Here is a 22,004-nt window from a genome sequence, read left to right as displayed (position 1 = left end):
GGTGCAATCCATCCCTTTTGTACAGTTCCCCCTTACTCCAAAACAGATCCCAGTGGTCTAAGAATCCAAATCTCTGCCCCTGCACCAGTTCCTCAGTCACACATTCAAGTCCTGAATCTCCCTGTTCCTGCTCTCGCCAGCACGAGGAACTGGAAGCAAACCGGAGATAACCACCCTGGAGGTTCTGCTTTTACAGCATTTTTCTGAGCTCTTTAATGTCACGCTTCAGAATATTCATCCCCTTCTTTCCGACATCGTTTGTGCCGACATGCACTACCACCTCCGACTGTTCACCTTTGCCCTTGAGGATTTTCTGCACTCTGTCCGTGACATCCTGGATCCTGGCACCAGGGAGGCAGCACACATTCCTCGAATCCCGTCTGTGCCGCAGTAACCCCTGCCCATACCTCTCACAATGGAGTCTCGAACTACCATGGCGTTGCCTGACATCAGCCTCTTTGGTTTTGGCTCAACAGCCCTTTTTGCTTTGCAAGCCAGTCCTCCGCTCAGTGTGTAAATGTCTTCTGTCCCGGCAGTTTCTAAGTGGGTGAACCTGTCTTTGTTTGTCGGCCAGTTTTGTCGGCCTTGGATACAGCCACAATTGCCATTGTCCAGTTACTCTGGTCTGTCTTCATGAGTATTCCTGTCAAGTTCTTTCTCCACTTGTTGCTTTAGTGCATATGGTACAGGTCTTCATCGACAATACACAGTTCTCACATCTTGCTTAAGTCGAATGTGTCCAGAGTATCCCGTTATTCCCGTGTAACTGTTAGAAAAAATATTTGCATGTTTGCTTATGAAGTTTTCAAGACGTGATTTTGCACAATTCGATGCTGAATATGTTCTTCCAGTCTAACTCTGTTCTACTCAGCCAATCCTTTCCAAGGAGTGTTGGTTTATTTCTGTAGCTGGCCACTATGATGGGCAGTGTTACTGGCTCACCATTATGCTGAACTTTACAGTTCATTTGTCAACATGTCTCCAAAACTTCGCCCGAGTAGGTTCTCAGCACCTCTCAAACAATGGTATCTGTGGGAACTTTGTTTCGTACAGGTCTTTGCTCATGACCGAACAATCTGCTGCTGTCTTGATACACATATTGATTGTTGTTCATTTATCAATAGTTTAGTTCGAAAGTCCTTGCATTGGCTGGTGTTGGTTGCATAAATGATGTACAACCCAAGTTAATTTCCCATCTGGGATCACCTCCAAGTTGTGAACTCCTCTCTGGTGTTGTCGCTTGTTTCCCTCAGATTGTGAGTTTCCTGTTTTAAGCTTGGCCCGACATGCTGAGGCGATATGGCTTTTCGTCTAGCAGTTATAGCACTTGGCCATTTTGAACTGACAAAATTGGGATGAGTGATGACAGTTGCAACAATAACAACTGGCTGAACTCGGCTCCCCGCCATACTTCGGTTTTGGTTTAGTGCCTCTTGGTTTGGCCATAGGCACTGCCTTGTGACTACAAATGGCCACTGCAGTCCATGGTGGACGAAACACGCGAGCATTCTTTGATGCAATCTCCATTGTCGTAGCAATCTTGCACGCTTTCTCGAATGTAAGATCTGGAGTGATCATGTGTTTGGACTGCATTCGTTCATCCACTAGACCGCAAACAAATCTGTCACGTAGTGCATGTTCGAGAAAGGTTCCAAAGTTACAGTGCAAACTTCAGTTTTTCAAGGTAACAATGTACTCTTTGATTGTCTCATTCTGCTTCTGGTTTCCAGTGTCAAATTTATAGCTTTCTGCAATTTCCAGAGGCTTGGGGTTGAAGTGCTCCTCCAACTTCTTCATAATGTAATTGAATGGCACCTGTTTTGCCTTTATGGGTGCAAGGAGATTCACGAGTGTGCCGTACACTTCAGGACCGATCTCCGTGAGCAGAATCGCTTTCATGGTAATTAAAAAATTGGATTAATCTGGGAGTAGTGTAAAATGGGTGGTTGATGGTGGGTGCAGATTCAATGGATTGAAGGGCCTGTTTCTTTTTTTAAAATATTTAATTTTTATTTATTAGAAGCAAATGTACAACAATAGAATCAATGGCATATAAAATTATACAGTTATTGTACAGCTTCAATTTTAACTTTTTAGCTTTAGTTGGAAGAAAGGAGAAAAAGCAAGAAAGAGAAAAAGTGAGATGTGCAAATATAGAACCCCTAGACTACGTGGTGTAGCCACAGAGTGAATAAATGAAAGAAAGAAGAGGAATAGAAAAAAATAAATAAATAAAAGGACATAAAGAGAAAGAAAGAAAAAAAATGGTGATATATTTGCCTCGCATCCCTCCCCACCAACCTCACGCAACCCATAATTAGATTTAAATCCAAAGTTGTGTTGTGCCATACTATCCTTGTAATAAATCAATGAATGGTGTCCATGCCTTCGAAAAATGATCTGGTTTTTCTGCCAAGACAAGTCTAATATTTTCAAGACGTAGCGTCTCGGACAGGTTTAAGAGTAGGGACTGATGTATGTTTCAAAAATTTGAGTATTCGTTTTTTCGCCGTTATCAGGCCATAATTAAGGAAACATCTTTGAAATGATGATAGCTCAGAGCAGGCTTCTGACATACCTAGAATGATCAATTCCTTATCGGGATCCAATTTTATTTTTAGTGTTTTTGAAAAAATGTCACAAATTCCTCTCCAGAAATTATATAACTTCATATAAGAGACAAAGGAATGGGTTATAGTTGCTTCCTGAAGAAGACATTTATCGCGAAGGGCCTGTTTCTGTGCTGTATCTCCCCGTGATTGTGATGGCACATGCCCACTTGCTGGTTGCTGTGCTTGTTCCAAAGGAGATTATCAGAGTGTGTGATCAAAAGGGTGAATGGATGTTAGATGGGGATGTGAAAAAAAACAGCATTGAAGGAAGTAAATTTAGATGGATGATGGGGTTAATAGCACAGGCGTGATACATGTGTAGTTTATTTGGACATGTCCTGCACCAACTCAACATGCTCTTGCTAACGTCCTGCTAGTCCCCTTTGTTATCAGATTTCCTCTCTTATTGCCAGGAAGGAGTTACTCACTATCCCATCCATGATGAAGCTTTAACTTATGTCTGTACAACCTCCCAACTCATTCACATTCCACTTTTGGATTGGATCCTTGAATGAGAGTCGTCAAACATCAAGAGAGTCAAAAATGTTTAATTGTCATAGATACTGACAATGACATTTTTACTTGCAGCAGGTATTTACACAGAAGGTGGTGGATGCCTGGAAAGCAATGAGAGGGGATGGTGGTGGAGGCAGATAATATAGTGGCATTTAAGAGGCTTTTAGATGGGCACATGGATATGCAGGGAATAGAGAGATAGGGAGCATGTGTAGGCAGTAGCATAACAGGCCTATAAAAGCAATTCACACAGATTATATATAATAAACAGTTTAACAAATTAATAACTACAATACTAGAGCAATAAAATCCCAAAGTACTTAGTGCAACCACAGACAGTCCATTCCTTCTCTCCAGAGATGCTGCCTGTCCCACTGAGTTACTCCAGCATTTTGTCTCTTTCCTCGATGTAAACCAGAATTTGCAGATCTCTCCGACACAGACAGTCCATAGCAGCTCATTATTGAGGATAGTGTTGTGTTTAGTATTGCGTAGTGTTCAGGAACCTAATGTTTCTTGGGAGGAAACTGTTCTTGAACCTGGTGGTTACGGTTTTCAGACTCCTATATCTTCCTCTCAATGGTGAGAGCATGGCCAGGGTCCTTGGGTACTTCAGTTGAGTTTGTAACGTGCTCAGATTCAAGATTCAAGATTCAAAAACTTTATTGTCATTGTTCAGTGTACAGTACAGAGACAACGAAATGCAGTTAGCATCTCCCTAGAAGAGCGACATAGAATATGAGCAATAAATAAATATATTTATGTGCATACAGTCATAGTAGTGCAATTATTTTTTTCCTGGTGGAAGGAGTGTCCGGGGGGGGGGGGGGGGTGATTGGCAGTCACCGAGGTACAGTGTTGAGTAATGTAACAGCCGCAGGGAAGAAGCTGTTCCTGGACCTGCTGGTCCGGCAACGGAGAGACCTGTAGCGCCTCCCGGATGGTTGGAGGGTAAACAGTCTGTGGTTGGGGTGAGAGCAGTCCTTGGCGATGCTGAGCGCCCTTCGCAGGCAACGCTTGCTTTGGACAGACTCAATGGAGGGGAGTGAGGAACCGGTGATGCGTTGCACAATTTTCACCACCCTCTGCAGTGCTTTCCGGTCGGAGACAGAGCAGTTGCCATACCATACTGTGATACAGTTGGTAAGGATGCTCTCGATGGTGCAGCGGTAGAAGTTCACCAGAATCTGAGGAGACAGATGGACCTTCTTTAGTCTCCTCAGGAAGAAGAGACGCTGGTGAGCCTTCTTGACCAGAGCAGTGCTGGGACATACGACAAGCTATGAGATACAGTATATGCTAAAGAGATGGCCCTGTGAAGACATCTCAGACATTCTTAACCAGCTTTAAAGAATCCCAGCAGGTATTCTAAAATCCTGGCTCTAAATGTGCCTGGTGTTAGTAACCCTCCATTATGACAATTGCTGATATTGAAAGGGAAATTGTATTGATTTATATACCTTTGTAAAAGGTCACTTACAGTATAGGACTATCACAGTATTTAATAGCAAAAGTTTGTTTCTTTCCTGCCCAAATAAAAATAGTTATATAACGCACATGAATTTGGATAGAATTTGGGTTTGCATGCTGCAGAACAATCCTTTAGTCAAAAAATATTTCTCATGATCAAGCAAGCAAACTTCCATTGCACGGATACACTGGAAGTATAGATCAACATTGCGTACCATGTCTAAAGGGTTAATATATGCTCAACCTCACTTTCATCTAGTAGTCAAGCAAATTACGTCCTCAGAGCTGTTTGTTGCTATTGAGTCACAGCAGTACATTATGAGAGAAAATACTTTCTCAATCTGAAGAAGGGTCTCGACCCGAAACATCACCCATTCATCTCTCCAGAGATGCTGCCTGTCCCGCTGAGTTACTCCAGCATATTGTGTCTATCTTTACTTTCTCATCTGTTCTTTTTAGGTTTTACTTGTCAGCTTGAGAGTGTGCCTCATCAATAACTGGAAATTCACTGCTAAAATGTTGCATGCTCATTTGGAAAGCATAGTCTTAAATAAGCATGCTGATCATTAGCTCATTCAAGAAGCCTGCACATAAATTACCCAGCAACTTAGTTTGACATGAAATAAATCCAATAGACAGCTGCACTGGCATCATTTTTGTCTTGGATATGTACAACAGGCCCCCATGTCTAACAGGTTCCTTCACAGCAACAGGTGTAACTGAGAAGACTTTTATGTTGTCTAAGCATTTTAAATCGCAGATCCCTATAACCCGACACAGAACCCGTTCCATTTAAACATCAGTGAGAGTTGGCTAAATGTACATGAAGGAACTGCAGATGCTGGTTTAAACTGAAGATAGGCACAAAATGCTGGAGGAACTCAGCAGGACAGGCAGGATCTCTGGAGAGAAGGAATGGGTGGCGTTTCGGGTCGAGACCCTTCCTCAGACCATGACTTAGACTCAGCGTGTGTGTAGGTTGTTCTCATCATACTGCCCATTTACATTTGCAGGTCAGACCATAGACATCTTTACTAGTTATTGACATCCAACATTTGTAATCAGCTGAAGCAAATAGTAAACCCATGGAGAGACAAAGGACTGCAGATGCTGCAACCTTGGGCCAAAACACAAATTGCTGGCGGAACTCAGTGGGTCAGGTCATGCAGCATTGGGGAGAGAATGGACAGGCGATGGTTTGGGTTGAGACTCTTCCTTTGACTACAAAAATAGCTGGTGGAATTCAGTAAGTCAGGTGGCATATGTGGAGGAAAATTTACCCTTTTTTCAAGATGGGAGTAAAGTGGAAATAGCTGGCAGACAGAGGTGGGGAAATGGATGGGGCAACAGCTGGAAAAAGAGATGGCTCCAGATAAAGATTGGTTGATGATCAGATGAGTCAACTGGAGGGGAGTAGAGGGCTGAAAGTAGTATCCAAGGCAGAGGTGATGAGTGGAGAAGGCAAAATACTGTAGATGGTGAAATCTGATAAGAAAGAACGGTGATATTTTCTTAATGGTGATTGGATTAAACTGTTAAATGTAGAGGGCTGGAATTTGAAATAGAAATAACAGTGAGGACATCGGTACATACAATCATTAGGGAATTACTTGGAATCAAATTTGTTGTCCCTTGGAGTCCATTCGTGTTGAAAATCAGGAAGTGGCTAAAGTTTCTGTTCCTTCAGAGAATTATGGGCCTGACCCACTTACGTGACTTTTTCGGTGACTGCTGGCACTCGTCATAGGTCGAGGTCACCGGAAATTTACAAAATGTTGAAAATCCCGCAGCGACTAGAACAAGGTACGCCGCTTTGGGAAACTACACAGACTATAAAGTCTTCACAAAGGGTGTTGCCTGTATGGTCGTGAGTAGCCTCCTCAGCCGCCCAAAGAGTCGTAGCGTCTTTCTGGTCACCGCTGAATTTTCAACATGTTAAAAAATTTTGCCGACTTGCAACAATGTATGACGGGTGCCGGCAGTCGCCAAAAAAGTCGCATGTGAGACAGGCCCATAAATCTTACAATGAATTACTGTGTAGTCTGCATATAAATACATTGCAGAGTGTAAAGTTCCTGTATTTCCATGATTGACACCCAATAAACCCACCAGCAAACAATAGTGCTTAAAGATACAAATTAAATTTTAATGGCATGGGAACACTCAGTTTGTGCCAAATAATATCTGTAATACTGTAAGTGTACTTTCAGATGTGGCAGATTTTATTCATTCAGCTATGAATTATTGTTGGAGATTTTTTTTTACAGTTACAAATGATCAAAGTTGTGATCTGTACATCAGTTTTTTTTTAAACTGTACTTAACTACTGTTGGAAACTAATTATGTCAAGACTGGTTAGTTTAGTTTCGACATACAGCATGGAAACAGGCCTTTCAGCCCACCAAATCCATGCTGACTATAGAGCACCTGTTCACACTAGTTCTATGTTATCCCACTTTCCCATCCACTCCCCACCATCTAACCTGCAAACGTTTATGCATTGGATATCAATGAGAACAATGAGATTGTTACCTGCTGCTGTTTTACTAGCACATTGGTTGCAACAACAACAATGACAAGGAAAATACAATAAATGATCTGTTATTTTAATGTTTTCTACTGTCAAATTGTATTTTTGTCTTTGTCAACTTGCTGAACTTGCTCATTCAACGTACTGCAATTCTAATGCACAGCAAGAAATCCCAAGAAGGTAAATGCCATGCTGTGTTATACTAAATTAGGTAATGAACTGCAATTTCCTGAGAGAGGGACAGGTTTTGTAGTAAAATATTGACACGGTTAGATCTTACAGTGTGTAAAATCTATTCTCCAAATTGCTTTCATTACTCTTTTACAACAGAACATCAGTATGATATTACAATGCAGACCACCTACTGGTGTTTTTAATCTGCAATAATTGTAAATGGATGACATTCATCTAAGACAAAAAGTTTCATGTTAATTACACAAACAAAAGATGCATGCTGTTCTGATTTTCAATCATAAAATAGGGCTGATGGAATTACAAAATGCAATTGCTTGAAATGAGGTTGTGGGATTCTAATGTGCATCCTGAATTCTCATTCCCACTGGAAAGATTAGCCAGTTAATATTTCAGCAAAGTAGTGGAAAGAATCACAAACAAGTGTGATGAATGTCATTTTGTTGGTGTATCGGGAAACCATGCAAGATTATGGTCACAGAGCTCATTTTTAAATTTGGTATAATAAAAAGGAACAGTCTTTAAAATATGAGTAGCTTCAAAAGTGAGGATATTCTAAATCCATTTATCAGGATCTGGGATAGACACAAAAAGCTGGAGTAACTCAGCGGGACAGGCAGCATATCTGGAGAGAAGGAATGGGTGACGTTTCGGGACAAGACTGGTTAGGGATAAGAGAAACGAGAGATATAGACTGTGATGTGGAGAGATAAAAACCAATGAATGAAAGATATGCAAAAAAGTAATGATGATAAAGGAACAATCCATTGTTAGCTGTTTGTAGGGTGAAAATGAGAAGCTAGTGCGACTTGGGTGGGGTGGGATAGAGAGAGAGAGGGATTGCCAGGGCTACCTGAAGTGAGAGAAATCAATATTCATACCGCTGGGCTGTATTCTGCCCAAGCGAAATATGAGATGCTATTCCTCCAATTTGTGTTTAGCCTCACTCTGACAATGGAGGAGACAGAGGACAGAAAGGTCTGTGTAGGAATGGGAAGGAGAATTAAATTTTCCAGCAACCGGGAGATCAGCTTGGTTCTCGTGGGCTGAGCGTAGGTGTTCCGCGACCAATCGCCCAGTTTGCGTTTGGTCTCGCCGATGTATAAGAGTCCACATCTTGAACAACGGATACAGTTGATGAGATTGGAGGAGGTGCAAGTGAACCTCTGCCTAACCTGAAAGGACTGTCGGGGTCTCTGGACAGAGCCGAGGGAGGAGTTATAGCGACAGGTGTTGCATCTTCTGCGGTTGCAGGGAAAGGTACCTGAGGAGGGGGTAGTTTGGGTGGGAAGGGGTGTGTTAACCAGGGAGTTGTGGAAGGAACGGTCTCTGTGGAACACGGAAAGGAGTGGAGATGGGAAGATGTGGCTAATGGTGGGATCCTGTCGAGGTGGCTGAAATTTCAGAGGATTATGTGTTGTATGCGACGGTTGATTGGATGGAAGGCAAGGACTCGGGGGACTTTATCTTTGTTGTGACTAGGTGGATAGAGGGCAAGGGCAGAGCTGCGGGGTACCGAGGAGACACAAGTGAGGGCCTCATTTATGATGGTAGAGGGGAACCCGTGCTCCTTAAAGAATGAGGACATCTTGGATGTTCTAGTTTGGAACACCTCATCTTGGGTGCTGATGCGGCGTAGACGATGGAATTGGGAGTAGGGGATAGAGTCTTTGCAGGAAGCAGGGTGGGAAGAAGTGTAGTCGAGATAGTTGTGGGAGTCAGTAGGTTTGTAATAGACGTCAGTCAATAATATATTTCTTGTGATGGAGAGTGTGAGATCAAGAAAGGGGAGGGAGGTGTCGGAGATGGTCCAAGTAAATTTGAGTGTAGGATGAAAATTGGTGATGAAGTTGATGAAGCCCATGAGTTCTGCATGGGTGCAGGAAGTAGCACCGATGCAGTCATCAATGTAAAGGAGATGGAGTTTGGGGATAGGGCCAGTGTACAGGATCTGGGCATTGCTGGCAAGGTCACCATTTGTTGCCCATGTCTAATTGCTTCTGAGAAGGGGGTGAAATGCTGCCTTGAAGTGCTGCACCTCTTTTTGTGACGATACTCACATAATGCTGTGACAGTTTGCTTTCAATGGTTCATAGGTTCAGGGGTAGAAGTAGGCCGTTCGGCCCATCTAGCCTACTCCACCATTCAATCATGGCTGATCTATCTTTCCCTCTCAAACCACTCTCCTGCCTTCTCCCCATAAGGCCTGACACCCTTACTAATCAAGAATCTGTCAATCTCTGCCTTAAACATGGTACATCTGTAGATGTTTATAAGAGTAATTGGAGACATGCTGAATTTCCTCAATGTCTAGAGGAAGTAGTGACTTCTAGACTGTCACTTCAGTGTGATTATTCATGACAGAACTTTGGTAATATTTACTCCAAGGAACTTGAAGCTTTCAAGCATTTTCACTTTGGCACCATTGATGTTGATATTAGCATGTGCTCCACCACGCTTCCTGAAGTTGATAACGCGTTCCTTCTTCTTGCTGATATTGATGAAGAGGTTCTTGTCCCGACACCATGCTACTAAGTTCTCTACCTCCTTCCTGGACTGTGTGTCATCACTGCTCATTTTCCGGCTGATCATGGTGGTGTCATCTGCAAACTTGTAGATGGAGTTAGAGCTGAATTATGCCACACATTCGTGAGTGTACAGGGAGTATAGTTGGAACACTGCTACTGAGAGTTATTATGGAAGATGTGTTGTCACATATCCTCACTAATGGTGGTCTGATGGTCAGAAAGTCGAGGATGCAGTGGCAGAGGGGGATGGGGGTGCTGACTCGGAGGGAAACCTGCAGGTGATGGTGTTCACATTTGCCTAGAGTAGTTATTATAGAAACATAGAAAATAGGTACAGGAGTAGGCCATTCAGCCCTTCGAGCCTACACTGCCATTCAATATGATCATGGCTGATCATTCAACTCAGTATCCTGTACCTGCCTTCTCTCCATACCCCCTGATCCCTTTAGCCACAAGGGCTACATCTAACTCCCTCTTAAATATAGCCAATGAACTGGCCTCAACTACCTTCTGTGGCAGAGAGTTCCAGAGATTCACCACTCTGAGATGTTTTCCTCATCTCAGTCCTAAAGGATTTCCCTTTTATCCTTAAACTGTGACCCCTTGTCTTGGACTTTCCCAACATCGGGAACAATCTTCCTGCATCTAGCCTGTCCAACCCCTTAAGAATTTTGTAAGTTTCTAAAAGATCCCCCCTCAATCGTCTAAATTCTAGCAAGTACAAGCCGAGTCTATCCAGTCTTTCTTCATATGAAAGTCCTGACATCCCAGGAATCAGTCTCGTGAACCTTCTCTGTACTCCCTCTATAGCAAGAATGTATTTCCTCATATTTGGAGACCAAAACTGTACGCAATACTCAAGGTGTGGTCTCACCAATACCCTGTACATCTGCAGTAGAACCTCCCTGCTCCTATACTCAAATCATTTTGCAATGAATGCTAACATATCATTCGCTTTCTTTACTGCCTGCTGCACCCGCATGCCTACTTTCAATGACTGGTGTACCATGACACCATCCTTCCTGGTGATGGGGATCATACATTTGGGATACACTGTGCTGCGCATTTTACAGACAGTACATGCTACAGCCACTGTGTCCTTAATAAGAAAGGGAATGAATGCTGGATCACGGACAATGATGATACAGAGTACAGGAAGCAGGTAGAGAACTTAGTAACATGATAGCAGGGTATCTATCAACTGGGGCTGCAGGGGTGGATTTGGGTTGGATCTGCTGTTAACCAGGGCAAATGGAACTAATTCCACATACGCCTGGCTTGTGCCTTGTAGATGGTGGAAAAGATTTGCAATCTCAGGAGCTGAGTAACTCACCATGAGATACCCAGCCTCAATCTGTTCCTGCAGTCACCACATTTATGTTCTTGCTTCTCCATCTCCAGCATCAATAATGTTCCTCCAGTTGTTGGTGATAATTGTTTTGGATTACACTTTCTTCAGCATTGATGTCTTTACTTCAATTGTATCTAAAGGCTGGGTGGTTTGAGTCTCTCTTGTTGGAGATGGTCTTTGCCTGGCACTTTCAAGGCACAAATATTATTTACCATTTTTTACCCTTTTATAAGGTTTATTGCACAAGGCATGGTTTTGCTTATTTGCTAAGTTGTTGATAGCAACCACCTTCATTTGTGAGGTTTGATTTAACCATTGAGATGTGATCCCCTTGAGACCCATTGACCATTGCTTCCAGGTCTGTTTGATGCCTTTTGAGTTGGGAAATGATGTTCTGATGTCAAAGGCAGTTAATCTCACCTCACCTCTGGAATTCAGCGTTTTGTTCCATGTTTGGACCATGGCTGTGATGGAATTTGGATTGAAATCATGCTGTGAACCTTAGACCGGACTTTTGTGAGCAGGTAATTGATGAGTATGTGCCTCTTAATACTACTGTCAATGACATCTACCGTGGCCTCACTGATGATTGTGACCAGACATATTGGGCAACACTTATCTAGCGCAGACATGTGCCGCATAGTTCGGTAGATGCCGATGTTGTCACCACACTGGAATAACTTTTCGAAAGGTGAAGCTGGTGCTGAATTTCGGGCACCAATCTTTTATATTACAATTAAGAAGCTTCTGCTCCTACTGTTGCATGCAGTAATAAGTTGGCGATATCGTGTGAAACTAATTTAATTGCCTGAGGACAGGTGGCCATGATGGTGCTGACCGAAGGAGGAAGCTTAAATGAAACATCTACTCGGCAGGTTTAGCTGAACACAGTTGTGAATATTTGAGTCTGTTTTTCTGTTCACATAGTGGGTCCTGCCATTGTTCAGGTTTAGGATGTTGTTGAAGTCTTGTCCTCCCATTCGATCTTGAATTCTCCACCGCTCTTCATAACTAAACATGGCAGGACTGCGGATCTTTGATCTAATCATTGGTTGTGAGGTTATTCATTCATGTGCATTGTTTGAAAATCTCCCCAAATGACTTAAGATAGTGGAAGTCTGAAATAACCCATTCTGACGGAGGGTCTCAGACCTGAAACATTAACTATTTATATGGACGTAGCCTGATCTGTTGAGTATTTCCAGCAGTTATTGTTTTAGGCTATTGTGTGCTGATTTTGCTATTTTCCACTCATGTTCCCTGTGTTGGAGCTTCAGTAGAACGGCACTTCATTTTCAGATCGACCTGGTGGTGTTCACGGCATGCTTTCTGCTCTTCTCCTCTCTTAACTTAGTAATCAAGAGAAGGTTTCCTGGCCATAATCGATCTGTTACCATGCGACTCTCTTGGGTCAAGAGTCAATGGCGAGGACTCCAAGGACTGCTCCCTCCCACTCTGCTGCCACCTCTGGTGGGTCTGTTCTGCCGAGGAACATAATCTTTCCAGTTTATGTGATGTAAGAGCCTATGTGTCTGTAAGGAATGACTGTGAGTGCAACTATATAAAGCTATTGCTGTTGGCAGAGTTCTCAATATTTTGGCACTGGTTCCCAGATGTTATGAGGAACATATTCTGTTGTGCTGCAGCAAGTAAGAATTTCATTGTTTTATCTGGGACATATGACAATAAAACACTCTTGACTCTTGACTTTGCAAGGTTGACTGGGTTGGGAACATTGACCCCAGCAGTCCTTCCAGTTGAACCAAAGGTTCACATGCACCTCCTCTAACCTCATCTACTTAGTCTCATGTGCTTGATGTGGCTCGGCATGACCAAGCATAGACTCTGTGATTGTTTTGTCAAACACTTGCACTCGGTCCGCCAAGGCTTACTGGGCATCTCGGTTGCCAACTATCTTATCACTTCCCATTCTGATACTGACACGCGCACACGCACACACACACACACACACACACACACACGCACACACACACACACACACACACACACACACACGCACACGCACACACATACACAAACAAAAACAGACATATCCACATCCAAGATCAGAGTTTTATAGTTATATAAGAATAAGAATAATATGGCATCTATCACTCACTCCTGTTGTTTTCCAAGATTGGATCTAGCTCCATTCTAATCATTTGTAACTTCCTATAGCTCTAAAAGTGTGTTTCTTTGCAATCATACAAATTTGTCAATGTTACAGGAATTGACATATTTTAAAAGTGCAACCAATTGTCCATTTAGATGTTCATGTACCATTCAGATGAGACTGATATTGAACTTAACAAATCACAATGACTAATCATTAATGCTGTGAATGCATTATTCATTAAAACACTTTCTGTAATGTTTTTATATACAATACATTCATATACATATATCCTGTAAATATTATTTTGCCATCTAGTGTCAGACTTTCATAGTGCACTAGTCTGAATGTGGTTGATGTTTCTATTAAGTCGCTAACATAAGCAATCATTTGGTCAATGTTGAGATGTTAACTGTGAATTTGGCAGACTGGTATAATGCAGCTCAAGCTCATGTCTTCAATCATGTTTCATTTGAATGGAATGATAGAAAAAGTTGTCTGCCTCCTCATTTCCTCTGCTCCTCATGAGTCGTGTGAAGCTATGACTTTGAAATGGGATGCATGTTGCATTTAGTGATGTGTGTAAGCCAAGCCGGTCTGAAAGTGCTAGCAAGCTGTCATGCATTGTGAGAAATGTAAGTGAAAAGGAAGGGGTGATGGTCGCCAATGAGCAAGGTTTTACTCTCCCAATACTCTCTCTGCCCAAAATGTCCCTCAATTATAGCAAGGAGCCCGCTCTCCTGCCTGATGTTGTTGTGAATACGTGACAGGTGACACGGGCTTTTGGAAGATGAGGTACTAATACTGGGAAGATCAGCAGCTGCAAATCTGCAATGGGAGCAGAAGAAAGTGCAGGATTTGGATGAATATGCTGATAGAGGAGACAAAAATACTGAAACTACACGTGGAGTGGAGCTAAGCGCAAGCAGTGAAGTGAAAGCCTTGCCATGGCTTTTCTTAAGAGGTCATTGTTCTTCCTCCACTGCAGCCAGGTTCTGTGGATGATTATTCTGACCTGCTTTCCGTCACTATCCGTCACTTAGGCATCTTTCCAAGAAAGCTTCCTAAGCCACATAGGAAATAAAATATCCTTGCCCTTGCCAATCTCTTCCCCGGAGAACAAAGCATTATCAGAAAATCAGGAATCAGCAATCAGGAAGATTGCTCCCGATGTTGGGGAAGTCCAGGACAAGGGGTCACAGCTTAAGGATAAGGGGGAAATCCTTTAAAACCGAGATGAGAAGAACTTTTTCACACAGAGAGTGGTGAATCTCTGGAACTCTCTGCCGCAGAGGGTAGTCGAGGCCAGTTCATTGGCTATATTTAAGAGGGAGTTAGATGTGGCCCTTGTGGCTAAGGGGATCAGAGGGTATGGAGAGAAGGCAGGTACGGGATACTGAGTTGGATGATCAGCCATGATCATATTGAATGGCGGTGCAGGCTCGAAGGGCCGAATGGCATACTCCTGCACCTAATTTCTATGTTTCTATGTTTCTAAAGCTGAGGGGTGGGCAGGAGGGACATTTAGGTGAGGTGCAATGTGGTGGATCCTTGTATCTTCTGCTGTGCCTTCCATTGTCCACAGTGTTCAGCCCCTCCTGCCTTTGTGAGGTTCACCTTCATTTTAAAAGATGTTACCAATGCGCCTCTTATGTTACAAGCTGCCATTAAACAGAGCATGTCCTCACAATCCAATCTGCAGCATTATTGTAAGAATTAGTCACCCCCTTGAGGAGTGCTGTTAATTACTGTCAGCTATCAGAAACATTCAGCCAAGCACAATAAAAGACACAAAGTGTTGGAGTAACTCAGTAGGTCAGGCAGTATCTCTGGAGAACATAAGCAGGCGATGTTTCAGGTTGGGATCCTTCGTCAGGCTTATTACAGTGCGTGTGTGTGGAGGAGGGGGCGGAGCGGGAAGAGAGGAGGGGGGCAGGACAAAGCTTGGCATGTGATAGGTGAATACAGGTGAGGGAGTTTATTCGCATGTGGTTGAACCAAGGCCAGAGATGGGCAGAAGATTGAAGGCTGTGAAATAAGGAGACAGGTGTTGCAAAATGTGAGGCCAGAGGAAGGGTTATCAGGGGAAGGGGGAAGGGGGTTTGGATAGTGGAAGAAAGTTAGGAATAAAATGTGAAAATATGGAAAGACTCAGATAGTCAGGCAGCAACTGTGGAGAGGGAAATATATTACAATTCATGTCAATGACCTTTATCAGAATGCTGGATCTGACTAGAGTACAGTTGGGTGATATGTTTAGGTGGGGGTAATAGGAACTTCATTTCTTGATGAATTAATTACTATCAACCATCTGATGAAACCCACTTGTTAGTTCACATCTGGTTCTAAATCTGATCTTTTAGCAGAAGATTGTCGCACTGAAGGGATACTTTGATTAGTTTATTGGAGATATCCTTTAATTCTAATATCGTGAGCATCTGATCACTCTTCCTTGGCAGCTGTGTTTCTGCAGCCCTGACCTTAAGTTCTACAGCTTCCCCACCACGCAATCTTATTTTCTTCCATCAAAACCCTTAAAAGTGACCTCAGACCAAGTACTATATCTCCTCATGTTGCTTGCTTCTCTACTAATGTTTGTGAATGCCTGATGAAAGACCTCAGAACGTTAATGACATTTACATAAAATAACCTTCCTGTAGACTGATGTTCATACATAAAAGACCACAATTTGAATATATTTTACATGTGCATTATGTTTTTTGCTTTTGGGTTTAAAATATCTCAAGGTGTGCAAAGTTTGTGAGTTGTGGATGGCATCAGTGTATGTACTTGTGGAGGTTGTGGGTGTGGTTGGAGGAGAAATAACAAGGCTTCAAAAATTCCTATCAGTATGTTACAAAGTTCTTAATCTCCTGAGGGGAATGTGATTGCTGGGTCAAATTATTTTGGGTACTATCTATTAATAATTATTTTGTACTGATAATTAACCAAGACAAGAGTTTGCTAACTTAGCAAATATTAAGAGCTCATCAGATATTGCCACCACAGTGGATCAGAAGGTGAGGGCTTAATGCAACTGAGGGACAGATCCGTGTTCAAAATGCTATCTTTAAATGTGGTGCTTAGTTCATGACAATGTGCCTGTTGTAAATGTAGATGTGAAACATTCTCAGCTGCTGTTCAAAGAGCAGAGAGCTTGTCTCATTCCCATAGCAACATTCATCTCTTAATCAAACAACCTTTATATTTTGTTGTTTTCAAGATACTCTGTAAGAAGAACATTTGTTATTTTAGTCTTTTTAATAGGCAATGTGCATCAAAGAAATTTGATCCACTAACAAATTTCTGATTTGGTCATAACAATGCAAACCGTTTTAAAATTATCAATGTTTGTGAAATAATATAATCAGCAGAGCAAATGAGATACTTTTCTCATATTTCTGATAACTATGGAATAAAAATTCAATTCTAATTATTTTTTTTTTCATGATTATAGGTAACATGTGCTCATGAAAACAACCCTAAAAAATCAGACCTTCTAAAAACTGGCAGCCCTAAGAACACGCAAAAGCATATATGGACAGAAAGTACCAAAGATCTGTCTATCAGTCGCCTGCTAACACAGACATTATCTGGCAAAGAGAATACTACTGCTGTGGACCTGCACTATGAAACTCCAGTACCTTATTCTGACCAGGATATTTGGGATTGGTTACGGAATGCCTCAGATCAGAAGGAACCTCACCCCCGTGCTAAGAGACGCCCTATAGTAAAAACAGGAAAATTCAAGAAAATGTTCGGCTGGGGAGACTTTCATTCCAACATCAAAACCGTCAAGCTCAACCTACTGATCACAGGCAAAATAGTGGACCATGGAAATGGTACTTTTAGCGTCTACTTCCGTCACAATTCCACTGGCCAGGGGAATGTTTCGGTCAGCTTGGTGCCCCCTACAAAAATTGTGGAATTTGACTTGGCTCAACAGACAGTGATTGATGCCAAAGATTCAAAGACATTTAACTGCCGCATTGAATACGAGAAAGTGGACAAGGCGAAGAAGACGACGCTTTGCAATTACGATCCATCGAAAACATGTTACCAGGAGCAGACCCAAAGTCACGTGTCATGGCTCTGCTCCAAACCCTTTAAAGTCATATGTATTTATATTTCATTTTACAGTACAGATTACAAACTAGTGCAGAAAGTGTGTCCAGATTACAATTACCACAGTGACACTCCTTATTTCCCCTCTGGCTGAGTGGGTCTGATAAAACACTTATTGTAATTATGTTACTGCAATGAATTCTATATCTTTGTCTTCATTTGTATGAATGGTTTGTACTGTATATAGTTAATCTAGTGTTATCTGAGCTACCTACAGTATGAACATTATTGTGTAACCGTCTCTCTTGCTTGTTTATGGGTTTAAAGAGCAAATGCAATGAAAAATAGCCTTTTATTTGTGTAGCAGTTATAGCTTACAACAAACTCATGTACAAAGAAACAATTATTAAAATTAATGTAACTGGTGGAAAAACAATTTAAGAGGTATACATATGCCATATTACTCATTGTCTGTATTAAAGTATTTTATTTCTGGAAGATGATATGTAAATAGGAATAAAATACTAAAATATTTCAGTTTGAAAACATGGATACACCCTAATTATGTCACATTAATAACCCCTGCCATTTTCCCAAGGAATTTCCTTTTTGATTGATGTATGTGTGAATGCGATCTTTTTTGCAGAAGGATATAATCTGGCTCAATCTTGATGGGAGAGACAGATTTTCAAACAACACAACTTTACATTGACCAAGAATCTGATCATTGCTACTGATATAATTATTCTCAATAGGCCCAATGAATTTGAGTGGTGGTGTCTCCTCTGTATTAGTTATAGCACCCTCACAGTTTGACAAATATATTCAACTGCTCTCAAAGTTGACATATCTGAATCCAGTCATTTCTTCCAAGTAATTGTTCTCGAAATCAGGCTGCACATCAGATTCCAGAAACAGATAGTTACAACACTTTACAGTCGAACCTAATGCAACAACTAAAACTGAACACTAATTGTTTAAATATCAAGCTGGGGTCCAATCTTTAACAATGAAAACGAAAACCCTATCTGATTTTAGCGAGAAATATGTTATTTATTTATCAATGAGTGATGACACCCCTGTTAAAAAGTATAGCATTGGTATGTGGCTCAGGTAAATGAGGAGAAGTGTTATTGTAGAGATCTCGACCAAGTGACAATGGATAATAGTAAGCCAATAATTTAATTCATAACCAATTTTTACACACACCAATTACATTTTTAATTCTAAAACAATTATTTTGAAATTTTCATCAGGTCTAGTTCAGCTTCTACTAATAAATTAATGAATTGTGTCTAATATCATTTAATTATTTACATACATTTTTATTAAGTATTCTTTATTGACACGGTGTATGCTGTTCTGTGATTTCATTCTCAATGCAATAGCAGTTTCTGTAAATATTCCTCATATATGGCATATTCTAAACCTTTAATTTGCACTGGTTGATCACTTGGCATTAGGAGTTGCTTGATGGCCACTGCCTATACTTAAGATAACACTATAGCTCCCAATTTAATTTAAGGTATGCAAGACACGAGGGGGAAAAAGAGCTACTGCAATTAAGAACAAGGAGAGTGAGACTCATCAATATATAGAAACATTTTTTTTTTTAACCAGGCTTCTCTTAGGCCATTGTGACACTGCTCCAGTTGCAATATGGAATTTCCCCAATATTTGCACTGAACCTATTACCCAGGATACAAACCCCACCGAATTGCTGTAAGTGACTTAAAGCAACCACTTATTTTGTTTCTACAAGGCTTTCACCAACCTTGTACAAAAGGATTGCTTGCAGATCAGTCATTCGAAAATCTGTCCAGGACAATTGTGAACATGCAAAGACATTAGAGGGCAAAAGTGTCATTGTTGTTGCTTCACATTGTTGGCAATGGGAACCAACAACAACTGCATTGCAAGTGTTGGGTGTCAATATAGATCACAGGAGCAAGTTTCAGGTCATGTTCATAAGACATATCTATAGGGTGGAGGCACCCCTATTAGCCCCTAGTTGATTTCTAATAGCAATCAAATAATCAATCCACAATTCATCACAAGAATGGGCAATTAGAAATGGTGCAGCTCAATATTAAGCAATTTATATTTAACCATTGGACTTCTGCTCCCTGGTGGATTGCAACCTTGTCGTGGTCGTGGAGCTCGTGTGTCTCAGTGACCCCTAGAGCTATGCCAGCGGGAGATTCATCTCCTGTTAGGGTCTCCCATGATGGACAGGTCGAAGGGTAGAGGCGAGATGAAGAGCGATCCACTGGTCCTCCAGGTTGGAGGTTGAGCACAGGGCTAACAACCCTGTCTCGTAAAACAAATATGTTACAGAAACAGCAACCGAAGGAATCAACGCTACCGAGTGGAAGACCTTCGTTGCTGCCCTACATGCCAGGACGTATAATAGGCTGTAAGTAAGTATTGGAATCCTGTAGGTTTTCTAAGGAGTGAGTCCTGTGGGTTTAGGTATTTCTAATATTACATTGTAGCCAACAAGAGCTACACATCTGATAAGATGAAATAATCTAGTTAATGGTACGTCAGAGAAAGGCAAAAGATGAAGGCGGATGCTACCTACAAATAGTTTGCATTTAGAATCAGGTATTTTAGAGTTTAAATAAACAAGAAAAATGTCAATCCAGATCTGGAAATCAGACTCCTGTTCCATATTGCTGTATAGTTATCCTTGCTGAAAATAGCCAGGAGCTATTTTTGATAGCTTTGAAAATAACTAGTAGATAAAGAAGCATATTTCTCCTATTCCCATTGCTTGAAATGCAAGCAATCATTGCCCTCTCGCTTCAATTATTTCACTGCCCAGTTAGTGCTAAGCATTGTTGCATATTGGATCCCATCAGTAGAGGAGACATTGTCATGAATGATTATCTCCAGCTAAAATTAGCAATTGCTTCTCACGCATGTCCTAAAGGGAGGGGTCAGTAGGTGGGGTTGACATTTGTGCACGAAACATTGCAAAATGGCGCAACATGGGAGAGATTGAGTTTCAGGTTTATCGGGTACTGAACTGGAGACCTCACTAAAAGAGGTGCAAAGGAGTAGAAATATTCTGTATTCATAGAGGACTAGAGGATCGCCAGATGTAAATGCAGTTACAAAGGTTATCCACGATGCTAAAAAACCAACATCCTGAGATGAGTGGCCAAGGTTGATGAATACATCTTTTAGGATCATGTGTTCCATCTGCATGACTGGCTTTGGATGCAGCTCAACTACCTCCAATTCTATCAATGTGCACCGTCCATGACTTATTCAACAATGCAGTGACATTACACTTACATAGCAAGTTGGAAACAATCGATATTAAGACGCTGACTTCTAAGGCCCACTTTAATATTTAATTGCGACTTTGCACATGACCCTCCTAACGTATGTGACAACCAGTGATGATGATTAAATGTCAAGATACAGATACAGATATATACCTGTATTTTTTAATAACTTGCTCATACTGACAATAGCCAGGATTCCACTCTGACAACTACATCATCCAGCGATCTCGCTGAAGGAAGCAGGGAAAGATTATGGATGGTGGAGGTGTGACTGTAGTTTGGACTGGAGGTGCTGATGGTCAATATTGAAATACCTTGTGCTGAGGCTGTGGGGAGGCTCATACCAATGAAGGTAATGAATCATTACATTCTCCTTCTCATAATCCACCTCCCCAAACCCCTTAACATACGCACACTTCCCATTTCCAAGCAGCGGTGGCATAAACATCTTCTCCCCCTTCTCCACACCACATCCTCGATCTTTTTCATCCCAGGTAGTTCAGAGGATGAAGGGACAGTTGTCACCCATTCCATACTCCATCAGCTCAATTACTGACACCGCAGATAATGAAGAGGATCAGAGAGACAGGATTTATCGGTGGTAATGGACTGGGCAATGGCCTACAATTGGTGCAAAGGTGAAGATAATGTCGAAGCTAGTCAATTTGAGGACTTGGTTGAGGACTTTGTTGAGGAAAATTGTGGAAGAATGTGAACACTTTGTGCATTGGAAGCCTATCAGGAAGCCTGTATTCAGGGTAAGGAACTAGAACACGTCACACAACAATTTGGCACAAGTTAGTGCTCAGCATTTGGAGCCCTCCCCTTGCAGGTCATGTTGCAGTTAAACCATGCCCTCCATAATGTTTGGGACAAAGACCCATCATTTATTTATTTACCTCCGTACTCCGTACTCCACAATTTGAGATTTATAATAGAAAAATCACATGTGGTTAAAGTGCACATGGTCAGATTTTAATAAAGGCCATTTTTATTCATTTTGGTTTCACCATGTAGAAATTATAGCTGTGTTTATACATAGTCCCTCCATTTCAGGCACCATAATGTTTGGGACACCGCAATGTAATGTAAAATAAAGTAGTCATGTTTAGTATTTTGTTGCAAATCCTTTGCATGTAATGACTGTTTGAAGTCTGCAATTCATGGACATCACCAGTTGCTGAGTGTTTGCTCTGCCAGGCCTGTATTGCAGCCATCTTTAGCTTATACGTGTTTGGGGGGCTAGTCCCGTTCAGTTTTCTCTTCAGCATATAAAAGGCATGCTCAATTGGGTTCAGATCGGGTAATTGACTTGGATACTCAAGAATTGA

General features: G+C 41.6%; 1 protein-coding gene across 1 annotated transcript in view; it reads left to right on the top strand.

Annotated features, from left to right (window-relative positions):
- The window catches only part of nxph1 (neurexophilin 1), a 105,342-nt gene extending 87,347 nt beyond the window's left edge, over positions 1-17,995 (top strand). The window contains exon 2 of the mRNA XM_055662021.1: positions 16,770-17,995. Coding sequence (XP_055517996.1) covers positions 16,770-17,531 — 762 coding nt within the window. The 3' untranslated portion in view covers positions 17,532-17,995. The remainder of the gene's footprint in view (positions 1-16,769) is intronic.
- The last annotated feature ends 4,009 nt before the right edge of the window (positions 17,996-22,004 follow it).

This window comes from Leucoraja erinacea, chromosome 2, assembly GCF_028641065.1.
Source record: "Leucoraja erinacea ecotype New England chromosome 2, Leri_hhj_1, whole genome shotgun sequence".
NCBI lineage: Eukaryota > Metazoa > Chordata > Chondrichthyes > Rajiformes > Rajidae > Leucoraja > Leucoraja erinaceus.
The sequence above is the reverse complement of the archived record's forward strand: the minus strand, read 5'-3'. Positions and strand labels throughout refer to the sequence as shown.